Source organism: Haplochromis burtoni, unplaced genomic scaffold (genome assembly GCF_018398535.1).
Source record: "Haplochromis burtoni strain Fernald_Lab_line unplaced genomic scaffold, NCSU_Asbu1 Contig_104, whole genome shotgun sequence".
Classification (NCBI taxonomy): Eukaryota; Metazoa; Chordata; class Actinopteri; order Cichliformes; family Cichlidae; genus Haplochromis; species Haplochromis burtoni.
This window is the reverse complement of record NW_024582465.1, coordinates 900,268-921,711: the sequence shown is the minus strand read 5'-3', so window position 1 is coordinate 921,711 and position 21,444 is coordinate 900,268. Positions and strand designations below refer to the sequence as shown.

At 38.3% G+C, this 21,444-nt stretch overlaps 2 protein-coding genes across 2 annotated transcripts; one reads left to right on the top strand and one right to left on the bottom strand.

The window, feature by feature from the left end:
- Positions 1-619: 619 nt before the first annotated feature.
- Positions 620-13,050, top strand: mrps35 (mitochondrial ribosomal protein S35). The gene is made up of 8 exons (XM_005927819.3): positions 620-791; positions 2,612-2,664; positions 2,843-3,010; positions 7,424-7,484; positions 7,580-7,719; positions 9,225-9,334; positions 9,422-9,491; positions 12,550-13,050. Exons 1-8 carry the CDS (start codon positions 659-661, stop codon positions 12,817-12,819), a joined length of 1,005 nt encoding a protein of 334 aa, XP_005927881.1. The 5' UTR covers positions 620-658; the 3' UTR covers positions 12,820-13,050.
- An 85-nt stretch (positions 13,051-13,135) lies between these two features.
- On the bottom strand, positions 13,136-19,032 carry LOC102290006 (MANSC domain-containing protein 4). The gene is made up of 3 exons (XM_005927820.3): positions 18,268-19,032; positions 18,060-18,194; positions 13,136-16,349 (listed from the first exon to the last, which is right to left on the bottom strand). Exons 1-3 carry the CDS (start codon positions 18,485-18,487, stop codon positions 15,514-15,516), a joined length of 1,191 nt encoding a protein of 396 aa, XP_005927882.1. The 5' UTR covers positions 18,488-19,032; the 3' UTR covers positions 13,136-15,513.
- Positions 19,033-21,444: the final 2,412 nt, after the last annotated feature.

Sequence of the window (21,444 nt, the reverse complement as noted above, 5' to 3'; positions counted from 1 at the left end):
AATACCTCATTAAATTAAATACAAATTTGATTTTTAATTATTTTATTTATTTAGATATTACTATAGTAATGTATTCTCCAATATTTTAATTTAAAACAAAGTAAAGATAAATTACAAATACTTTTAAATGAATTATTGACCAGTTAATAGATACTTCAAAACGATTTCACAAAAAAAACTGAATAAAAAAGGAATTTCAGAAACCATTTTCAAATTCCAAATTCATAAAACAGATTTCAAAATCTTTTTTAAAATACAGCCTTCCACACTTCCAATCCGTTAAGATATTAAGATGTTTAACACTTTCATCTTCTTGTTGTTGTTGTTTATTTGTTTGCTTTGCGACTTTCTAATTAATATTTTCAAACGGTCTTTGAACGCACCCTATGTTTCAAAAAGCAGCAGCTGGCAGAGTCCACTCACTTGACTCACAAAGAAACAGGAGTACCTCCATTAACATTGTAGTAGTATCTTATTATGACTGCTTTGTTAAAGTATCACCTACCAGATAAACCAGTGTTTACGACACGCGGTGAGCCGTTTCACACCGGTGCTTATCTAAACGCTTAACTGCGCCTGTGCTGCTCCGCGCTGAGTAAAAAGCTTCGCAATCGGGTTTGACCGTCCCTCGCTGGCTTCCGTAGTTCACTGAGAAAACATGGCTTCACGCACAAGCAAGACATTTCTGTCCCTAGGTCGAATAAATATCCCTCTCCTTGGATTAAATAAATCATCCGGTAAAGCCACATATGCAACGGCTCTGTCTATAAATTTTTCTTCTGGAAATAAAGGTGAGTTTCACTGTCGCTATAAGGGAATTTATGCCAATTCAAAACCATAGCTGCAAGCTAAGCTAACTGCATGAAGTGCTGTTATTAACAAGAGTAGCTATAGCATATCCTGTGTAGACTTCTGCAGCATCCAAACTTAGGTGACTAGTTACACGAAAAGCGGATTTGTCTGGTGACCATGTCTGGGTTGTTGAAAGTCTTTGATGTCCTTTTGAGCTTCCTATATCTGTTTTTGCTTCACCATGTGTCACTACCTGGGTTGTCAGTGACCACACTGCTCATCACAATCAACCGAAAGATAGACACTTGCTGTAAATTATGGCAGATCATCATTACAAGAAAAAACTTTCCATTGCTCTAGCAAAAACATGTGTAGGCACAGTAGCAGCAGAAGTACAAAGACAGATACTTATAGACGGTCTGTGAACGAACCCTAGTGATACAGATTAAAAGAACATCCTGGATATTTCGACCCTACTACACCTGATCAGGAGGCTCGTTTATCCAATTTTTCATTCCACTCCTGAGAAAAGAGAGTAATGCCAAGGTTAGTTAACTAAAACCAAAAAAGTAAAGGTAAATTTGAAAAGAACGTTTCAGTTAACCAAAATCAAATTAACCAAAATAAAAGTAAAAACTAGATTCTATATTTGTTTATATAGCTCCATCTGTCAATAATGGTTTCACCAAGGTGCTTTATGTTGCAAGGCAAAGACCTTACAATTAATAGAGAGAGAATCTCAACAATCAGGCAAGCTGCTATGAGCAAGTGCTTTGCAAGAGTGGGAAGAAAGAACTCCCTTTTAACAGGAAGAGTAGACCCAGGCTAAGGGAGTGGCAGCCACCTGCTAGGATACATTGTGGGGCTAAGGGGAAAGAAGAGATAAAATAATAGTTAAAGTAGCAGTAATTAAAGTTTAGGACCAAAAGATGGTCCTAAACTTTAATTACCTCTGCCAAGGAGGTTATGTTTTTGGTAGCGTTTGCATGGCAGTCTGTCTGTAAACACGGTAGTTCGAAAGGTTTTAAATGGATTTTGATAAAACTTTGTAGGTGTGTAGAGCAGAGACATGTTAATCCATCAATGTCTTCAAGGTCAACTTAATGATTTATTGATCAAAAATTTATAAAAAGCATTATAATGCAAAAACTGAATCATACAAGTGTGGTATGTGTTGTCAATGTATAGCAAGTGCTGTATACTGATTTTAACAAATTGTCACATTTGACCTCTGACCTCCTCTTCAAGGTAGATTGTTTTGAAGGTTAGTGTGATAATAGTGCTATATATAGCTATTTAAAATGATAGCTTTTCAGACTGATGAGATCATATTGGCATGGGATACTACTTCAGTATAGTTTACTCATTTTGTTTTTATTTTGTTATGTTCATTATAATAACAAGTTATATTCAAGTACATCATTTACATACATGTAGAGTGATAATAAGAATAATTTTTAGGTGTTTAACTCAGTCAAACACCTTTTTCATTTGATATTTATTACTTAACAATTAAATGAATGCTACACATTTACTTTATCCATATAAGAAATACATATACTAAATTTATTTAAAAGCAAAGTTAACTGAGTTCTTGGTTTACAGTGGTTTATTTATCTGTGCATTGACAAACTGAATTAAGAGCAAAAAAGCAAAAATGAAACAAAAGTCCTGCATACAATACACAACCTACTGTTTGTTAAGAGTGTGTGATCACAGATAAAGTTGCTAGATGTAGTCTAATGTTTAACAACGTTGTGACATTTACTCTATTTGAGTGTTTTCATAAAAATAAAATGTATATGATACTTTATTTTAGGCCTTCCAGACAGAGGTGGTAGAGGACCCTTTGTTCGAAGGCCCAGAAGAGAAGTGAGTGTGCAGCTTTTATCAAAACTGAGTGTAACACAATGCATGCACTTTGAATGATACGATAAAAAGTTGCCATTGTGGCTATACAACAACCACCACAAAAAAACAATACATAAAGACACACACAGGCACGATTTTTTTCCTCATGGTTTCCTTTGCACTCTGTGTGGGGTTAAAGGCAGGGGAGCCCAGGACAGGAAAGATGCCAGTGGATCAGGACTGGACTGCAGTTTATCCATCGGCCGCGCCCTTCAGGCCAGGATCCGTCCCCCTCCCTGTGAGGATGGGGTACCCTGTGAAGGGGGGCATTCCTCCAGAGAAGAAAGGCAATTTGGAGCTAATCAAGGTCAGACCTCATTACTTCCAGCATGCGCACAGAGGCCCTAAAGAAAACAACATTTTCTCCTCAGATAAAGTGATAAATATGCACAAAGTATGAATTAATCTGATAAAGAATGACAGAACAAATGGTTTTGTGATGAACTGAATGATTATTTACACAACATTTAGCTGCACACGTTTGACTCTGGGCTGTATCTGGATGTATTCTCTTTGTTTATCTTTGATGGTTTGAGTTAATTGAAGCTGGCGAGTGCTCCTGCAGTTCCAGTTGAGCCCTTTTTGCTCTCCTGCATGGCTTTAGTCGCTGTATCTCTGTGCCCGGATTACTGAGCTGCTATGTCCATACACCAGCTGCTCTATCTGGACTCAAGCCACTTGCAGATCCGCTAGTTTCACCCATCACAGCTGGATATCTGCAGCATAACAATATTGATTTCATTCTCTCAGCTCATCATGAGGAGCTAAACTGCTGTATGTCCCTTGGTTATGCTTGGTGATTTGTTTTTGTTTTTTTCTTTTTTAATTATAAGTCATAGATGGGTTTTTGTGTAATCGTTTGCCACGACTGTGAACCATTAAGTTTACTTTGGTGTCAGTATAGGATAATTTATATAACTGTTTGTCTTATAATATCCTTCACTCAAAAGGATCAAGCGGATTTTGTTTTTCACTTTGTTTACATGCCCTTTAAAAGCAGCGTATTCTGAACAATTCAGTGCTGAATGTTTTTATCTAGAGCATTATAATGATTCTGTGTTTGAAATGTGTCACTTCTATTTTCTGGGATGTAGATATTTCTGTAACTGCTGTCCAACATTTTGGCCCATAGATTTATATATTATATACCTTACAGTTTCCAGCATTTACATTGGATAGCATCTATACGTTTGTGTTTTACTTTATGAATGAAAAGATGAGCAATCCATTTTTAGGGGCATTATGAAACTCAACCTTTTTATATAATTTTAAACATATTTATACATATTTAAAGCCTTAAACCATATTTGGTTTGCTTATCTTTCAGATCCAGACCTTTTATCTTGAAAGGTCGGGTTCAACCAACTTATTCTAATATACACTTTATGGATCCTCTTAATATGATTTGTACAATAAGATTTTTTTTGTTTTTTCCAAGCTTTTATTTATGCAGATCTGAAAATGTGCAAGTAGATCATAATAGCAAAAACATGAATATGTGGAGGATGAGCAAAAAGTTCCACCAATAAAATTTTAAAAACAGAAGATATCTGTATTTAGGGGCACCACAGTGATGTAGTGGTTAGCACTGTCACGTGTTCAAATTCTGTTCTGCTACTCCAACATCCTCCATTAATTAAATCAGAACAAACACGTAACACCTCCAACAGGGGTTAAGGGTGAAGATGGTTTGAACTCGGTTTTGATATATTCTATTCAAAAGAATAGAATTTAGAGGGCCTTTGTTTATCATCACTTTAGTGGCCTCCCTCTGCAAGCGGAGTGTTGTGGTGGATCAGTGAGCATAATGATGTGCTTTCAGTAGGAGAAAAGGGTATAAATCATCCATTCAGCCGTCATCTTCAGCTTATCTAATTCAGCGTCGCAAAGGAGCTGGAACTTGTCCCAGCTGTCATAGGGCAAGGGGTGGGTTACATCCTGGACCGGCAGACAGTGGAACTGATCAGTATAGTTGTTTTTTTTTCCAGACTGATACCGATATTTGATGATTTAAAAATTCCAATATTCTAATATATTGGCCGATATTTTTTTCCTTTGTTTCAGACGCACAAAAGATATATATATAGCTAGTCATAACGTTTGTTTAATATATTATATTGCATAGATATATATAATTCATCTCTAGATAACATAACGATGCAGTTTAAAAACAGGGAAGTTACAGAGTGCCCCCTAATGGACAAACTATGACACATCAATGCTTATTCCCACCTCTTTTACTTTTTAAATTTTCATTTTTGGCCATTGTAAATGCCAATACCAATTTATTGGGACAAAGCTAATATGGACTGATAACATCAGGCTTTAGTGGTCATTCCCGTGCAGGCCTGACAGACAGCCATTCATACCTACAGCAATTTAGTATTGCCAGATAATGTTATGTGCATGTCCTTGTACTGTGGGAGGAAGATCAAATACCAGGAGAGAACTCCACAGGCGCAGGTAGAATATGGAAACTCCACACAGTGAGGCTCCACTTTTATTTTTATTTTTTTTATTCAAGTTATCTTTTGTGTCTGGCATTTGTTAACGAGTTATATTTGATTGAAATCGACTCTCACTGCCTCTGTCAGTTCAGTTGATGGTCCCTGATTCCTCAGTTCAAAAAATAAGCTATAATGGATGACTTGATTTATTGGCCAAACATTGGTGTTAGCTGATATTCTTTTTGTTCATTGTCACTGGCCCGTCTGTGGTTCATGTGATCTTTACTAATGGCAGCAGCTAATGCTGAGTTCATTTTGTAGCTCTTACATCTGGGAGAAATTCGAAGGCTTGTGTTCATTTACAGATAGATGGAGGTTAAAGTCCTTCAAAACGGTTTTTACTCATTTACTCATTTCTTTAATCTTTCAAACAAATATGGGAATACCTAATAAAACAAAGTAAACCAAGAAAAATCACCTTTTTTAAACATCTGTACCAACTCAGTGGTTTAAAATCGAAGCATCTGGCTTTTCTTGTTATTAATTTATATTAATTTCTTAAAGTTCTCTCTTTCTCTTATATTTTATATAACCACACTATGGATGGACAAGCGCCTGTTTTTATGCATTGTCGTTAGCAACAGCAACGTGTCCGCTTGTTTATTTTCAACATAAACCTTTCACAAAAAAGCTCAAGATCCTGTTGAGACTTTTCAAAATAAAATGAATCACATGAAAGAGCAGATTATTTACGGATGAGAAGTAAAAAAGAGCCACCAGGTGCTAAAAAAATAAACCTTAGACTCAAACGTTAGAACAGGCTTTTCCAGGTACAGGACGCCCAGCTGGAAACACTTCACGCAAGTCGAGCTGCCCGACATCCACAGAATTTACAGAAAATGTTAAATGTTTGCGATTTATATCGCTATTGGGACGATAGATGTCTTATATCGGGATATGAGATTTTGGTCATATCGCACAGCCCTATGACATACAGTGCTGTGATAAAATATGTGCCCCTTCCTGTTTTCTTTGTTTTTTGCAAATTTGTCACACTTGCATATTTCAGATCATCCAATAAATTTGAATATTAGGAAACCACAACAAATATAAAATTAATGTTTTTAAATGATGATTTCATTAAGGGGAAAAAGTTACCAAAAAGGTAAGTACCTCCTAAACCCAATAACTGGATACACCACCTTTAGAATAAAGAACTATAAGCGTTTGTGATAACTGGTCATTTCACATTGCCATAAATTCAGCCACATTGGAGAGTTCAAGGATGAACAGCCTGTTTAAGGTTATACCAAAGCATCTCAATCAGATTTAAGCCTAGACTTTGACTGGGCCACCTCAAACCTTCATTTCATTTATTTTTTGGTATGTTTTTGGCTTGTTATTCTGCTGCATCGCCTCAGGGAACAAACTGAAGGCCAGACAAACTCCTTCATGATTTTCTGGTAGAGAGCAGAATTCATGATTCCATCAATTTCAATAAGACGTCCAGGTTCTGATGTAGCAAAACAGCCACACATCATCACAATACCACCACCATGCTTGACAGTTGGTCTGATGTTCTTTTAATGAAGTGCTGTGTTAGTTTTATGCCAGATGTAACAGGACTCGAACCTTCTAAAAAGTTCCACCTGTGTATTGTCAGTCTACAGAATATTTTCCCAAAAGTCCTTTGGGTTCATGGAGATGTTTTGGTTTTTTCAGCAGATGAGACCAGGGTTTGTGTTCTTTTTGGTCAGCTGTGGTTTTCACCTTGTAACTCGTTTTTTTGGTCTCTTTCTTATTGTTGAATCATGAACACTGACCTTAACTGAACCAAGTGAGAACTGTAGTTCTTTAAGTCTTGTTCTGGGTTATTTTGTGACCCCCTGGATGAGTCGTTGATGGACTCTTGGACATGTTTATAGGCCAGTCACTCTTGGGTTATTCTCCATTTGTGGATGACTTTAACTGTGTTTTGTTTTATTTTTTGTTTGTTTTTTTTTAGCCTGCTTCACTTTGTCAGAAAGGTTCTGTTCAAGTTAACCCAACTTGCCCAAATTTAAAAATGACATTTTGTATTTACTCTGGTTATCTTTGACTAATATTGTTTGATCTGAAGCATGTAAGTGTGGCAAATATGCAAAAGAACAAAGAAATCAGGTAGTGGGCAAATACTTTTTCACAGTTTGTAGACTTACTGATTTAACAGTTTGCCAAGAGAGTGGAATCAAGAGAGGGAAAGTTTGTCACGTTTCTCTTTTTCTCTGTTTCAGATACCAAACTTTCTACATTTGACACCAGCAGCCATTAAGAAACACTGTGAAGCTCTGAAACGTAAGTTCATATTTTACTAATCTAGTTAGAGAAAAGCAGTTTCTTTCTTTCATTATTGTTCAGCAGCACATTTAAATGCCTTTCTGTGCTATCAGCTTTCTGTACAGAGTGGCCCTCTGCCTTGGAGACTGATACCAAGTGTGATGAGCATTTCCCCATTAAATTAGAGAGCAAAGAGTATGTGTCCGCTGGCCCTTCTCTCAGAAACCCTTCAGTTCGTATCGTCCATCTCAGAGTGAGTTTTGTCATTTTTACTTGATGCTGACTTTAACTGGGTTTTGTTAATGTACAGGTGATCAAAATCCTCACATGTAAAATGAGATTAAAGATTTACTGGGATACATAATCACCAGCTGACATCGTGTCTGTCTGACTTCCTAGAAAGATCTTCATCGTCTAGTGACCTAAAATCTGCAAAATGATGCTATTGAGTCAACAGAGAGATTAGTCTTTGGTCATTACTTTATATTTCCTGTGCCAAGGCTCTGTCAATATTCTTGTTAATTGTTATGGGGTTTTTGGCAACTTTTTAGTTTTCAATAAAAGAAGTACCAACATTTTTTTTAAAAATAATATTTGCTGAGACATTTTAATATTCTTTTTAATCCCCTCCCAAAACTAATCCATCAATATGCAATCCTTCCCTATGAGCAGGACCATACATGGAAATGCACGTCTCTTTAACTTAACTGCAAGAATCAATTAAATGTAATAAATAATGCCCTCTTAATTGTGAAGTTACTGGGCCTGTGTTCTATTTTACAGGGTGATGTTAAGGGTAGAGGAGAGAAAAACACAACTTCCTTCAGCTGAACCTTGACAAACAAAGCTGTTGTTTCCTTGTCCTATTCTATCACACTGCCTGTAGTCATTTTAACTCCAAAAAGTGCCAAAGAAATCCTGCCTTTGACAAATGTGCGATTTCTTTCCCAGACTGGAATGTTTGGGGTTTGGCTTTTTTTTGTTTTGTTTTTTTTACCATTAATCGCCAGCCATCTGCTCCTGACACATTGCCTTAGATTATATCAGCAAGGTAGGAATTAAACAGTAATCCAGGTGGATTAGGCAGGGAGATAGATTGAAGGGCAAATCTCACACAGTTAGATTCCAAATCTAGAACAAGTTGACTAAGCCCTTATTTGTAAGAGGGGTGGGGGGCATCAATATTTGAATTAACATATATTTTCTATTTTTGATTTGTGGTTTAATATTTTATAGGAGGAAAATCCTGGAAATCAAATCTGTGACAGAGGTTTATTTATGCTGGACACATAGTCTCAACCATTGTAGCAGCTCTGTGCATGTTTGTAACAGCAGTACCTCAGTGCAGTGCACAAAATAAATGTTCACCTGTGCTTTGTATTACCTATAAATGGAGTAATGTTGCATTGTTCAAAGCAGAGCCATAAACAATGTAGTGGAGGTAAAATCTATCATCTCTACAAGCAGCTTATGTGATTCTGGGACACAGCATGTGTTTGATCTGTAAAAATTATAGGGTTTTTTTAATCCACGCAGTCTAAGCTTTGCAAAGGTTAAAAAAATAAATATTACATATTGCAGTTTAGACTTTAGGTTTTATTCTTAAATCCTTAGAGACAGATGTATGGTGGAGTTATAGCACATAAGCACATCACATTTGCCCTAATCTCGTTGTGAACGTCTCTTTATTTAGTGAAGTGTCACGGAAGGACTAGATTTAAATTATGTGGTAATCTATTCACATCTTCAACTTTCAAGGTAAAGCTGTCCAGTTTGAACTTAGATGACCATGCAAGGAAGAAAATGATCAAACTCCTTGGCGAGAGATACTGCAAAAACACAGATGTCCTCACCATCAAAACTGACAGGTAAACACCTCTTCCTGAAAATATAGGGTTAAAAGAAGATTAAACTGATGTCCTCGTACATTTTTTTATTCTTCTCCTCTCTGCTAGCTGCCCGCTGAGACAGCAGAACTATGACTATGCCATGTATCTGCTCACAGTTCTCTACCACGAGTCTTGGGTAAGTTGTACATTTTTCTTCCACTCTAACTAGTTCTTGTGTCAACTGAAGGGAGGTCCGATAAATTGGCCTCAGTGACTGAATACTGAAGGAGCAGTAAACTGAGTGAGTCGGACTTACTGAACTCACAGTTTCAAACAGGATATCCATGGTAAAAGTCTTCGGCCCAACTCCGCAACTCTACCTGGTGTTAGATGGGATATTTGTGCCTTTTCTACGTCCACTTGAGTTTCTCTTTTTGTTTTCTAACCTTTTGTCTTCTTTCAACAAGCATCCATTCATTTAAAGGCCAGGTGCTGTCTGGCATTACTCGTACCCTCTACAACCCGCTGTCACTTTTAACGCATTTGCCCTGGAGAGGTTTTAGTTCAAATGCATCATGATGTCTTACCTAATGCACCACTCTATGCAATGTACAAGTGTCACAGGGCCTTCATCAGCGGAGGGTTCTTACTTGATCTATTTTTTGCCATTATAAAAAGATATGTAATTTAAAATAATTGCTTTTTAGTGTGGATATGTGAAATATAAACACAGCGCTGATGTGGGGGAGATTTTGTGTGTTGTCTTGTATATTTGGTTTATGAGGACAAAAGGCAAAACTTCAATATTTTAGAAAAAACAGTATCTCCTGCACTAGATACCAACAAATTGGTACCTTAGACCATTTAGCAGGAAAGCCAGTGAAGTCTTATTTTGACGGCATTTCTTTTTCCGATTTCTAATATTTTTATATTTGTAGCTTCTTTTCATATGAAATCCCTTCTTTGTCATGATCATATCATGATCACCCCAGATTAGAATAAATGCAGTGCTGAGATCTTGAGTAACCCCCTTTTGTTATATTTTGACTTTCTTATACATTTTTTAAAAGTAATCCTGAGCAATAGTTCTGCAGCATTTCTGAAGGTCTTTAAAATAATCTTCGGGTATTGGCTACTTTTTCACTAATTTTCAGACCACTTCCAAAGGAAATTTAATTTTTTATTAACCTCCTAAGAACTGAACTCTTTCATGGCATGCATTTTTAATTTCTCTTTGCTATTTGGGCTGATTGGGAGCTGATGAATGTAAAAACAAAGAATTACCTCTTTTTTTTTTTTTCTTTTCTTTTTTTTGTGCCAGATCCACACATGAGGACATTAGTTTTAAATTTTGATAGAATATGAATCATTCAAGCACAACAGGTCAAGTAACTTAAGGGGCTAAACCATTGCTGTGTCTACACATAACAGATAATTAGCAAACAACTGATTTTAATTGTATTTTTAGGCACTTTGTTAATAACAGCATGTCACAAAACTGCTTAACTTGTTCCCATTTCTTTAGTTGAATCTGCAGTTACATCTACAAATGTAAAGTATTTTTGTAGCCACGAGGTGGTTCCCCAAGAGCTACTAAAACTTGGCATATCTTGACAAAGGTCATGTCCTTAAGAAACGAAAAAAATCCAGCAAACATCCGACACGGACCCAAAACATTTTTTGACCCTTCAGTTGGTCCATCTATTGTTCACTGAAGTCTCCTCAGAAATGGTCTCAGTCGAATGACAGCTGTCAAGAAGCCATTTGTAAGGAAGAGAAACTGGGTCAAAGCCTGGGGTACACTAAGTTACACAAAAACTGAAAATGTTTTCATATCGTTTCATCTTTGGTGGCATTTACGTACAACTAGCAACATGGCACACCTTTCACTGTGGGCAATCTTGTCCATCTTGCTTAGCGATCTGAGAGACTAAAGCCCATTAGGGAGGTAGCAGAGTTGAATGGGCAGAAGGATGGCAAACAGCAGCATTGTCCAGTTGACATTTACCCACAGAAGAGGAGAAAACAGACTCCCCTCTCAGGTGTTGACCTTGATACTCATTCACATTAAGCCAACCATGCCACATCGGAGAGGTGTGCCACCAGGCCAACAGTGCTTAGGCACTGTTGGCATGAATCTGCAGCCAGCCACATAAAAGAGCACGATTGTGCAACCTCTGCCTTTAGGAGCTCTTCCTGACATGGCTTAGCCAAAAAAAAAAAAAAAGTTTAAGTTGAGAAAAGGCTGTTAAAGCCAGGAAGCAAAACACTGTCCACTGCCCTTTTGAACACACAATGGAAGGCACAGTGCTTGTCCAGCAGGCTTGTGGAAGCTGTGAGAGTGGCGTACTGATCAGGTTGTAACGATAGCTCACAAAGGGGCCAATTGTTAGCAGCCACCGAGGTGATTATATCTCCTCAGTCAGAGAGATGGACTTTGCCTGTTAATTCCAGTGTGTGCTAATTCAGGCCAGCGTTTGGGCTGACCGCTCAAAGCTGCCTCCAACATGCACACGCATTTACCACTAAGAGGCACTCTGCCTGCTTTTGTGCCCGCATGCCTAGCACCTGTCATTTCAAGAAACTGTGGGGCATTTAACCCACTGGTGAGCTATCAAATATCCTGCCTGTTGATCAAACTACTGAGCATTGCATACAGCAAACATCACAACACTTTGCATTGTTTTATTTTGTATTAATCTCTAAATGTGGAAAAATAAAATGTTAGAGCGTCAGTGTGTCAGCTGCAAACCCACTCCAAAAAATGTAAAGCTATTATTCATTAAGACTCAGTCACAAGGCTGAAGAACTGCTTCATGCTTGTGATTAACAGTAGAATAGCTGCTGCTTACCTATTCTGAAGTATTGATTGCTCTTCAGTCACTAGATCTGGACTTGCTGGAGACAGCATGGGGATCAAATATACATATATGTAGCTAATGATGGTCATTAACCTCCAAACACCTGCGAGCAGGACCCTGTTGCTGCCCTGCTTTAAGCTGCTGCACAAGGGGTCGTATTGTTCTTCAGGGAATGTGATGAGAACGAGACAGGCGGCAAACGGAGAGCTACATATGGGAAATACCATCTCTGTGAGAGGAGCTTCAAAGAGTGGGAATTGCTGAACCAGAACTCCAATCAAAATGTGGCTTGAATTACAAATCCAAATTTTCTTTTTCTTTTTCATAATTTAACCTGTGGTCATTTGTTTTGCTTGTTTAAAGTTAGAAATGTTATTCTCTTTCTTTCTTTAGAAAACTGAGGCCTGGGAGGCCCAGAAGACTGTGGCAGACATGGAGGACTACAGTTGGGAGGACAGCCCGTCTCAGAAGAATATCTTGGATGTACTCCTACGCATGAAAGTGGCAGGAGAGGGAGACGGTGAAGAAGTGCGACAGCAGCTGCTGGGAAGGAAAGACGTTCAAGACTATAAAGATTCGGTCACACGGCTGAAGAACGAAGGGGAGAGTGAGAGCAGCATGCTGCAGTACAAAGAGGCAGTCAAGAAAGTATTCAATATGTAATGTCAGTGAACAAGAGCAACAAGAAGAAACATTTTTACATACTTGGAATTGTCCCTGTACATAATGCATCAGGATATTTCAACATCATGGGTCTGAATGTGTTAGTTGTATATATTTTCACAAATATTCACTGGCATGCGAGGAGGTCGTTAATACAAAGATAAAACTGTATGCAGAGTGTTTCATGACAAGGCGATGCTTTAACGCAATAAAAACATACTGTAAGAGTTACTGCTCTAATGTCTATCCCTTTCCCGCACTGTGAATTCAGAGAACAGCACCCCGTGAATGCACGCTTTCACCAGCAAGCTGTTGAAAGGTACTTTTAGTTTCATCTGTGATCTGTGCACTTTTAGGTCAGGGGCAGCCTGGTGTGATGAATTAAAGGTTAAACACTAAAAGCCACAGATCCAAAAGCAATCTGTCATCAATCCCACTAAAGACGACTAATTGATGACCTAAACAATCCTTGAATCGTAGTCATTAATTGCTTAAAAGTGCCCATTAAGTTCCACCTACTACTGGTGTAGACAAGTGGCCAATGTTTTGAGGTTTGGCATCAATTACATTTAAAGTGACTGAAGTACATCAAAATGTAGGCCAGCCAAAAGGACACTATATCGAATTTCTTAAAGAAAATGGGTGTAGGCAGCTCTTGTGTTCATTCATTGCATCAGAATGAAACCAGAACCATTGCAGCTATGTTTTTGGTTGTTTCACCTAAACCTTAATGTCACAAATTGGCTCAAAGGAGAGAGTCCACACAAGAGGTTTTCTTAAATAGAAGATAATTTATTCAACATAATCTAACCAACAGACAAACATTACAAATGGGTTGAATCCAAGTGGAGTCTAAGAGAGACTAAACAGTTAATCTATAGCCTGAAAGGCACAAGGGATCTGCACTAGCTGACGATCCTCCCATGTCAGGCAATTGATAACAGGCCAGGAGTTCCTTCAGACATTGAGATGGTGTCACCCCCCACACCATCTTAAAATCAAGGTTCCACCTCAAAACTAGAACTTAACCTGAAAAGTTATAAATCAAGGTAACAGAAAATGTAAAAAATATACCCAGTCATTAAAGTGGCAACCGAAAACTACCTGTACTCCCTGCCAGCTCCACCCATCTTACCAGCCCAGGTTTTCCGTTGTCAGAGCAAATGAAGGGCAACAGGAAACTACCAGTAAAGAAGGTATCATAGAGTAAGGTGCTTAAAACAGTTTGTTTAAAATAAAAATCAAACTGGCATAGAGAAAAGCGCAACAAGTTTCCTCCCTTAAATAGCAGTTTTAATCTTGCAAGAAAACTGGTTAATTTCAACAGCAAATCAAAGCGTTGCTCCCTGAATGAACACCAGAGTTCCTCACAATGATCCCAGCACCATATGGCCTGCCTGCAGCTACAAACAAACATCACACTGCTTTGCAAATATTCCAGCTACAAACAAACCTGGAATTAAAGTTTGAGTATGAACCAAAGTATCATACAACAAGGTTCCTCCAAAGCAAGGCTATCGAACCAATCAAGATGTCTAAAACGTTAACAAAGAGGGAATCGAACTAATTGCAGTTCTTACCCATCATACATTTACCAGTACCAGTTGTGTACATTTACTGCACGCAATTGTACCACAAATATCTTTGAGAATTCCAAACACATTTGTAAGGCTTGCAGGAGAGCAGGGAGGACTACTCATAAGAAGTTCAATAGTGATGAACTAACCACAGAGTGCAGGCTATCTAGTCCTATTTATTGAGTACAAACTAATCTTAATCTCAGTCTTTAGACATATACTTGTTAGTGCTTGCACCACCAGTTCCACTGGCACCAACGAGCCAGAAACTTTGTAGTTTTTGGAAAGAAAACAGAAATGTTCCAAAGACAATTTCTTCAACCACATTCTCCACCACACTATTCAATTCATGGTATTTTTTTTATTTATATAGTGCCAAATCACAACAACAGGTGCCTCAAGGCTCACTTAAAAAAAAAAAAAAACTTGGTTGGTCTCCTAATAAGCCAGTTTAATCTGATGGGATGCATGGCTCTTACACATGTGGTTAGACTCACTCAAAAAGATAAAGACATTTGGTTTGAAGACCAATTAAAAAAATAGGGATTAATCCTGCTCTCTTCCAGCATCGCCTAAAAAAAATAACTCAAAATTAATTAATGTATGTAATTAATTAATCTAATTCATGTGTGGAAGTCCCTAAAACTTTGGTCACAGTGTTAAATATCCAAACTAGGCTAAGTATTTATCAAACCATAAGCTAAAGTTAGCCATCAACACTGCATACACTTTAATCTTACCAACAGGTTTCAATATCCCGGACAAGCCCCCATTTATGACAAATTGGCACAAATTAGGTGATAAGGAGCAAGTCCACACAAAAGGTTTACAGAAATAAAAAAATAATTTAATTAACATAATCTAACCAACAGATAAACATCACAAATAGGTTGAGTCCTGTCGGAGTGGCAGAAAGAGACTAAGCAGTTTATCTGGTCCAGCTTTTATAGAACTGGAAAACACAGGTGAGCTGCCTTAGCTGTCCATCCCCATCTAGTTAGAATAAAACAAAATACTTTAACCTAAAATAATCCTTTATGTAATCATATACATTCTAAGTAAATTGTCCTTTCATTTTGGATTTCTTCCTCAACAATGTTACAAAATATCCTCACTTTCAGGAGCTCTCCTTGACCAGCACGTATTTTATCAGACGCATGGAGCCTCGTTTCCCTCTCCATGATGTACTGTAGCGTCCCATCCTCTTTCTTTGACCCCTCCAGCTCACCACCAGCAGGATAGAGCAACAGCAGCTCAGCAGCACTGTGATACAAATGGCCACAGCAACCAGCAAGGTGTCAGCAGCCACATACCACCCATGTCCGAGGCCTGGTAGGGTGTCATCTCCACTGGCTCCCTCGTTGCTTACTGTGTGGTTCCTCCCATGGTTGCCCTTGGTCTCATTTAGATACAGCTTGCTGCTTTCTGTGTAGCTTATAAGAGCTGCAGAAGTTGAAGGGCTGCTGGCCAACTGAGAGAAAGTGGCGGTGGGATGACGGGTAGGGGTGGATACTGGGGATTGTGGACTTGTGGTAGAAAAAGCAGACAGAATCTTGGAATTGTAATGGCCCAGAGTGCTAACTGTGGTGAATGAAGGAGATGGAGTAATGCTATCTGGAAGAGAAGTGGTGGAGACAACTGCGGCTGTTGTTTGTGCATACTTTTTTGAAGATGGGGGAGTTTTTTCAGTGGAAGGCACAGCAGTCGTAGTTGTGGAAACTGCTAAAGGCTGACCGGTGCTCTGCAGTGCTGTGGTGGCAATGACAGACGCCTCTGTGGGGGCATGAACTCTGCCAGCTGTAGTGGAGGGTTTAACGGGCGGAGGCGGATGAATAAATTGGCGCTTGTCTGACAGCAATGGCTCTGAGGCGTTATTGCGGCTGTAGTGGTGGGGTAACACACGCACGTTAGAGGTGAAGTATTTTCCAAACACCAACAGATCAGGATCCACACCTAGAATACGAAAAAATGTGCTTGTTTGTTTGCTTTTCATGTTTTTGCTGGTGTTTTTATCTAAACGTTTAATAGCGAGTGATTTTTTTTTGTTATTCCAAAATAAGTGACAACTACAAATGCTATGCATCTTTTGCAAGAAAAGCAAAGCTGGAAGCAAAACGATTTTCAGATAATTTACTTCACTGAAGTTGGGAATCTCCTATGCAACATGCTAAAATCAGAAGAAGAAATATTAGAAATATTTGATTCTCAGTCGTATATATTTGCTTTGCCGTTGGTGGGGATCGTTTTAACTACTATTGACTGATCAATCATATTTTTTACATAGTACTATGCAAAAGTTCCAAACAACTCATGTCTTTACATTTTTTTTTAAAGTAAGTGAAGTAGGTGCAACAGTTTACCTAAATATGTAAACCTACATGGAAATGCAGTATACAAGGTAAAAACAGTGGTTGTACAAGTCTAACAAAAGTCAGTATTTGATATAATGACTTTTATTCTCCATCACAGCCTGAACTCTCTGAGTGAGCTTTCTTGTAATTTCTTTAAGCAGTCTTCAGCAATAGTTCTCCAGACTTCTTGAAGGACATTCAAAGCTCTTCTTTGGGTGTTGGCTGCCTTTAGTTCTGTTCTTTGTCAAGATGATCCCACCCTGCTTGGGGGCTCTGGGGAAGGCCAATGCATGACTAAGTGTTCCACTGTACACTTTATTGTCCAGGTATGCATCGACTGCATTAGGCAGTGAGTTTGGGATCATTTTCATGCAAAAAAATTAAATCATTGCCAGTAAGATACTTTCCAGATGGCATTGCATGATGGATCAAAAATCTGACTGTACTTTTTTTATTTACACCATCATGTCCATTTTTTGCTGTAGACACCCGCTGCTGTACCTCTCTCCAGGGGTGTAATTTCCAGGAGGGTTATGACCCCCTCAATGATCAGACCCAACCAATATACCCCCCCCCCCCAATAAAATTATGAATTATCTTGCATAAATAGACTGTTGATTTTCTTTATTACCAGCAAAATAGTCGCATGTTTAATCATCTGGGAATTTACCCAGATTTATTTATTTATTTAGACAGAGATCTTGACCCCCCCAATGTTCAGCACAAAGTTACACCGATGCCTCTCTCTCCTGACCTCCTCTGTAAATACTGATGATAACTTGAACATCAAACATGTTATGTGTTTTTGCCAGAGGCTGATATTAAATTGTGCTAAAGATACAATTTAAAATTTGGGGGGGGGGGGGGGGGGGGGGGGTGTATTGTTTTTTTATACTTGAATGTTAAGAGCCTTAACACACAGACACACACAAAGTTATATGAAAATAGTCAGGAACAAATGAGTGAAAAGCAGCCACTGTCCAAAGAAAAAAAAATTGAAAGGGCTTCAGAAAGCCTGGAGAACTATTGCTCAAGACCACTTGACTTCCAAATTCCAAGGAAGTCTGACTCCTTGGAAGCAAAATACACAAAATCAGGGGTGACTCAAGACTTTTACACTGTACTGTATGCAGAATTTGAACCATCTATAGTTATAGACATTTACTGTAAGATACAGTATTTTGAAATTGTTATTTCAAATTTACATCTAATCCCTAAGAATCTAACAGGATCTAAAAGGATTTGATATGCACAGTATTCATATCATTAAAAGAACAGAAGTCCACCTCTACCAGACACTAAAGCGACCTACCCTTTGTGATATTGTAGAGAACAACGTTGTCTCTGTGACTCAGAATGCAGCTCCCCAGAGTCGGACAGTGGAGGTGAAAGCAGTTCAAGATTTCTTGAGTGGTATCATAGTGGAATACAGCCAGATTACAGGAAACTATGAGAAAAAACAGAAAGAGGATTAATCAGGAGTAAAAGAAGAGAAAACCAGTGATGATCGTATAACTCACAGTTTCTGGTAAGGCAACAGGTGCGGCTGCATTTCAGCGCGGTCTCTTCTTGATAATGCTTCAAAAGCTGCGCTCCTCTCCTCTGAGATTCCTCAATATCGATGAAAATCCCCGGGAACCGTCTAATCCAGCAGTTCTTATAATAGGAGGTCGGTGAGCACCTCGACTCAACGCGACACACCAGACTGAAAACCGCCAGCAAACCCCATGCGGCGTTCATTGCGCATATTGTAAATCACACCATGTTAGAATGCAATCAAGACAAAGCCTCGACATATTTGGGAGCTGATTACTTGGAGTTGACAGGCATGAAATGGGGCCAGTGCTTTGGTTTTACTGGTGCCAGCTGTGTCACAACTACGCACCTACAGGAGGTGGAGACCCAGCCGTGCGTAAGGTGTCCAGGGCTGTGCCACGTGTGAGTGCACTAGGCTGCTTGACCAACATAATGGGATCAACTAACTTTACAAATAAAATCAACAAATGTTGATGTTCAAATGTTCAAATTATGTGAATTTACACTGTGGTCATAAATACGTTTCATAATCTGCATTCGTTTTCCAGTGTTATCAAAGAAAAGGCCACAATGTGATGTGTTTTCTGTTTAGTCATATATCTGAGTGCATTTCCATAATTGTCGCAATCTGGTTTAACCCAACCCACGCCCCTTTACGCATTGAGAAAAGTTCCTGTTAACGTTTCAACGCTAGCTGTGTCCCAATTCAGGGTCTGCACGCTTGAAGCACGCGTACTACGCGTACTACGTACGGTGCGTACTATAAGTACGAGAAGTGCGGAAGTGAGAGGCTTGTGAAATGGGACGGTCTAGCCTTCGTCGCGCTGTTCAGGTTGCCTAGCAACCATGATACTAACCGTGAGACACGTTACATACAGCTTTGTTTGACAGAAATGAAGGAGAAAAATGTTTTGTTGGTCATTCATTTTTGTCATGACATCACTTTGATTAGTTGAGTATCTGAGGCTGAGATCACAGGACTGTAAAACATGATTGTTGGGCTTCATTTCTGTGCTGAACAGTCATGTAAGATTAGTTAGTAAATAACAATTAGTTAATGTTGTTCATGAGACTAAAGTCAACTCACTGTGGTAATGTAAATATAATATATCCAATATTATATTATTGTCAGATTATTATGATATATATATCTGACTTTCAGCTTGTTGTGTTTGTGGATGTATGACTGACTTTAATTATTAAACATTCGCACATAAATAAGTGACGTCATATTCAGTACTTTTGACAGTTCACTCTTCGGCTGCTCCATCTTATTAGGGAAATTCCACATACATAAATGTCAATTTCAAGACTCAACCCCATCATTTAATTTGTTTTTGATTGAAATTGAATATTACTTAAACTCTCTTAAATTACCTTCCAATATAAAAGGTTTAACATTGATTGAAATTCATTCAGAAATGTTTAAGAATTAGCTGTCACAACTTTCAAGTACAAAGTTGTTATGAAGTCTGTCACTCCCCCCCCTTTTTTTTCTTTTTTATCCTTTATTTATTTATCCTTCTTATTTCATTGTACTGTATATTGTTACTCTTATTTGCCTTGTATGTCTACTGTACAAACTGAACTGGAATGACTGACTGTTCGCTTTGTAATTTCAATAAAGTTTTGAAAAAAAGAAAAAGAAAAAAACTCTCCCTTCTGCCGTATTTTGCGGCAAAATTATCCACACCCACCGCTGCGCTATGAATTGTGGGATATATGGGACCACGAAGCGTGCACCGGACCACGCTTGATATTTGGGGAAATCGACGGCGCATTTGAAGTATGCATTTGAAGTACACTTCAAATTGGGACAGCCGTCGTCGCGTGGCGGTGACGTAACCGCACTTAAAATGCGTACTTCAAGCGTGCAGACCCTGAATTGGGACACAGCCATTGACTCTCCCGTAGTTTTTCCTGACTGGTCTGGGCTCTTACGGGTTAGGTCGGTCAAATGACATTACCAGAATAATGGCACCAAAAGACATATCTGTATTATCTGTTACCCCCTTTAAAATGTACGTACTTTATATTTTACCACAAAGTATGCCAGTGTTTATTTATTTGTGTATTTATTTTTAACTATGCACTCTCTGTAGCATTAATGCAGCTCTAACAAATACCACAGCAGACTAAAGTTGATAGAGTGATTTAAAAATAGAAGCAATCAAGTGGATTTTTTTTTAAATAAATAATAAAATAATAAAAAGAAGGTTTGGTTTAACCCTGTTGAACTGTACTTTGTCTTTCGCACTATGATTGCTGGGACAGGCTCCAGCTCCCTGTTACCATGGACTGGATAAGGAGTTGTAAGTGCGAGTTCACATATTAATAAAGTCACATCAGCATCGGAGTATGATGTGTAAGGTTTCTTACAATACAAAATATGGCGCCTTGAAATACTACATTTGTGATTTGCTTCTACACTTACACCGATTCTAACCTACCAAGTTAAATCAAACTAACAAAGTGTAATGTTGCCACAACACCACTAGATGGCAATCGTCACTACTGTTAACAACATCTGTGTCACTACTACATTAAAAAAGTGTATTCTCTGCGCTTGCTGTAGTAGTTCTTTTTTTTTAAATATAAAATATCGGATGCATACGTGGATGTGATTAAAACTGTGAGCATGTAGTGACACTGCCCACCAAAAAACCCACTAAGAGAAAGTAAAATGTTGTTACACATTTATGTTGATAACTAATTCATGATTTTGGTCAGCTATTTAGCAAAAATAGTAAAAAAAATTTACTTTAGCCTCTTAAATGTGATGATTTGCTTACACAATCCTCTCTACATTAACAATCAGAGAAAATTAACGACCAACAGGCTAATCAGTCATTTTAATCTGCACCCTTAAATACTTACTTTTTGGTTTCCGGGGCCTCACTGGAGCTAAAGCACTGCCATCTGCAATTATTTTTGACTTTCTTCAGCATGAGGCTGTTCATCCACTATAGAACAGTATGGTGCTCATCAACAACACCTTCCAAAAGTAAACTGATTTACTATGCACACTTTAAACTTTCAATATATTTATTTTATCACCTTTCCAGTGTGCACACAACATACTGGGAAAGCTGTAAAAAGCTGTCAAAGGAAAGTCTCTCTGACAGCTCTGTCAAATCCTGCACATTTTATAATTCTCCTAA

Coding starts and splice junctions, on each gene's coding strand:
- mrps35 (XM_005927819.3), top strand. CDS start 659: ATGGCTTCACGCACAAGCAAGACATTTCTGTCCCTAGGTCGAATAAAT. Junction 792..2,611: donor TTTTTCTTCTGGAAATAAAG/GTGAGTTTCACT, acceptor ACTTTATTTTAG/GCCTTCCAGACAGAGGTGGT. Junction 3,011..7,423: donor GCAATTTGGAGCTAATCAAG/GTCAGACCTCAT, acceptor TCTCTGTTTCAG/ATACCAAACTTTCTACATTT.
- LOC102290006 (XM_005927820.3), bottom strand. CDS start 18,487: ATGAACGCCGCATGGGGTTTGCTGGCGGTTTTCAGTCTGGTGTGTCGC. Junction 18,195..18,267: donor CTGTTGCCTTACCAGAAACT/GTGAGTTATACG, acceptor TTTTTCTCATAG/TTTCCTGTAATCTGGCTGTA. Junction 16,350..18,059: donor TCTCTACAATATCACAAAGG/GTAGGTCGCTTT, acceptor TTCGTATTCTAG/GTGTGGATCCTGATCTGTTG.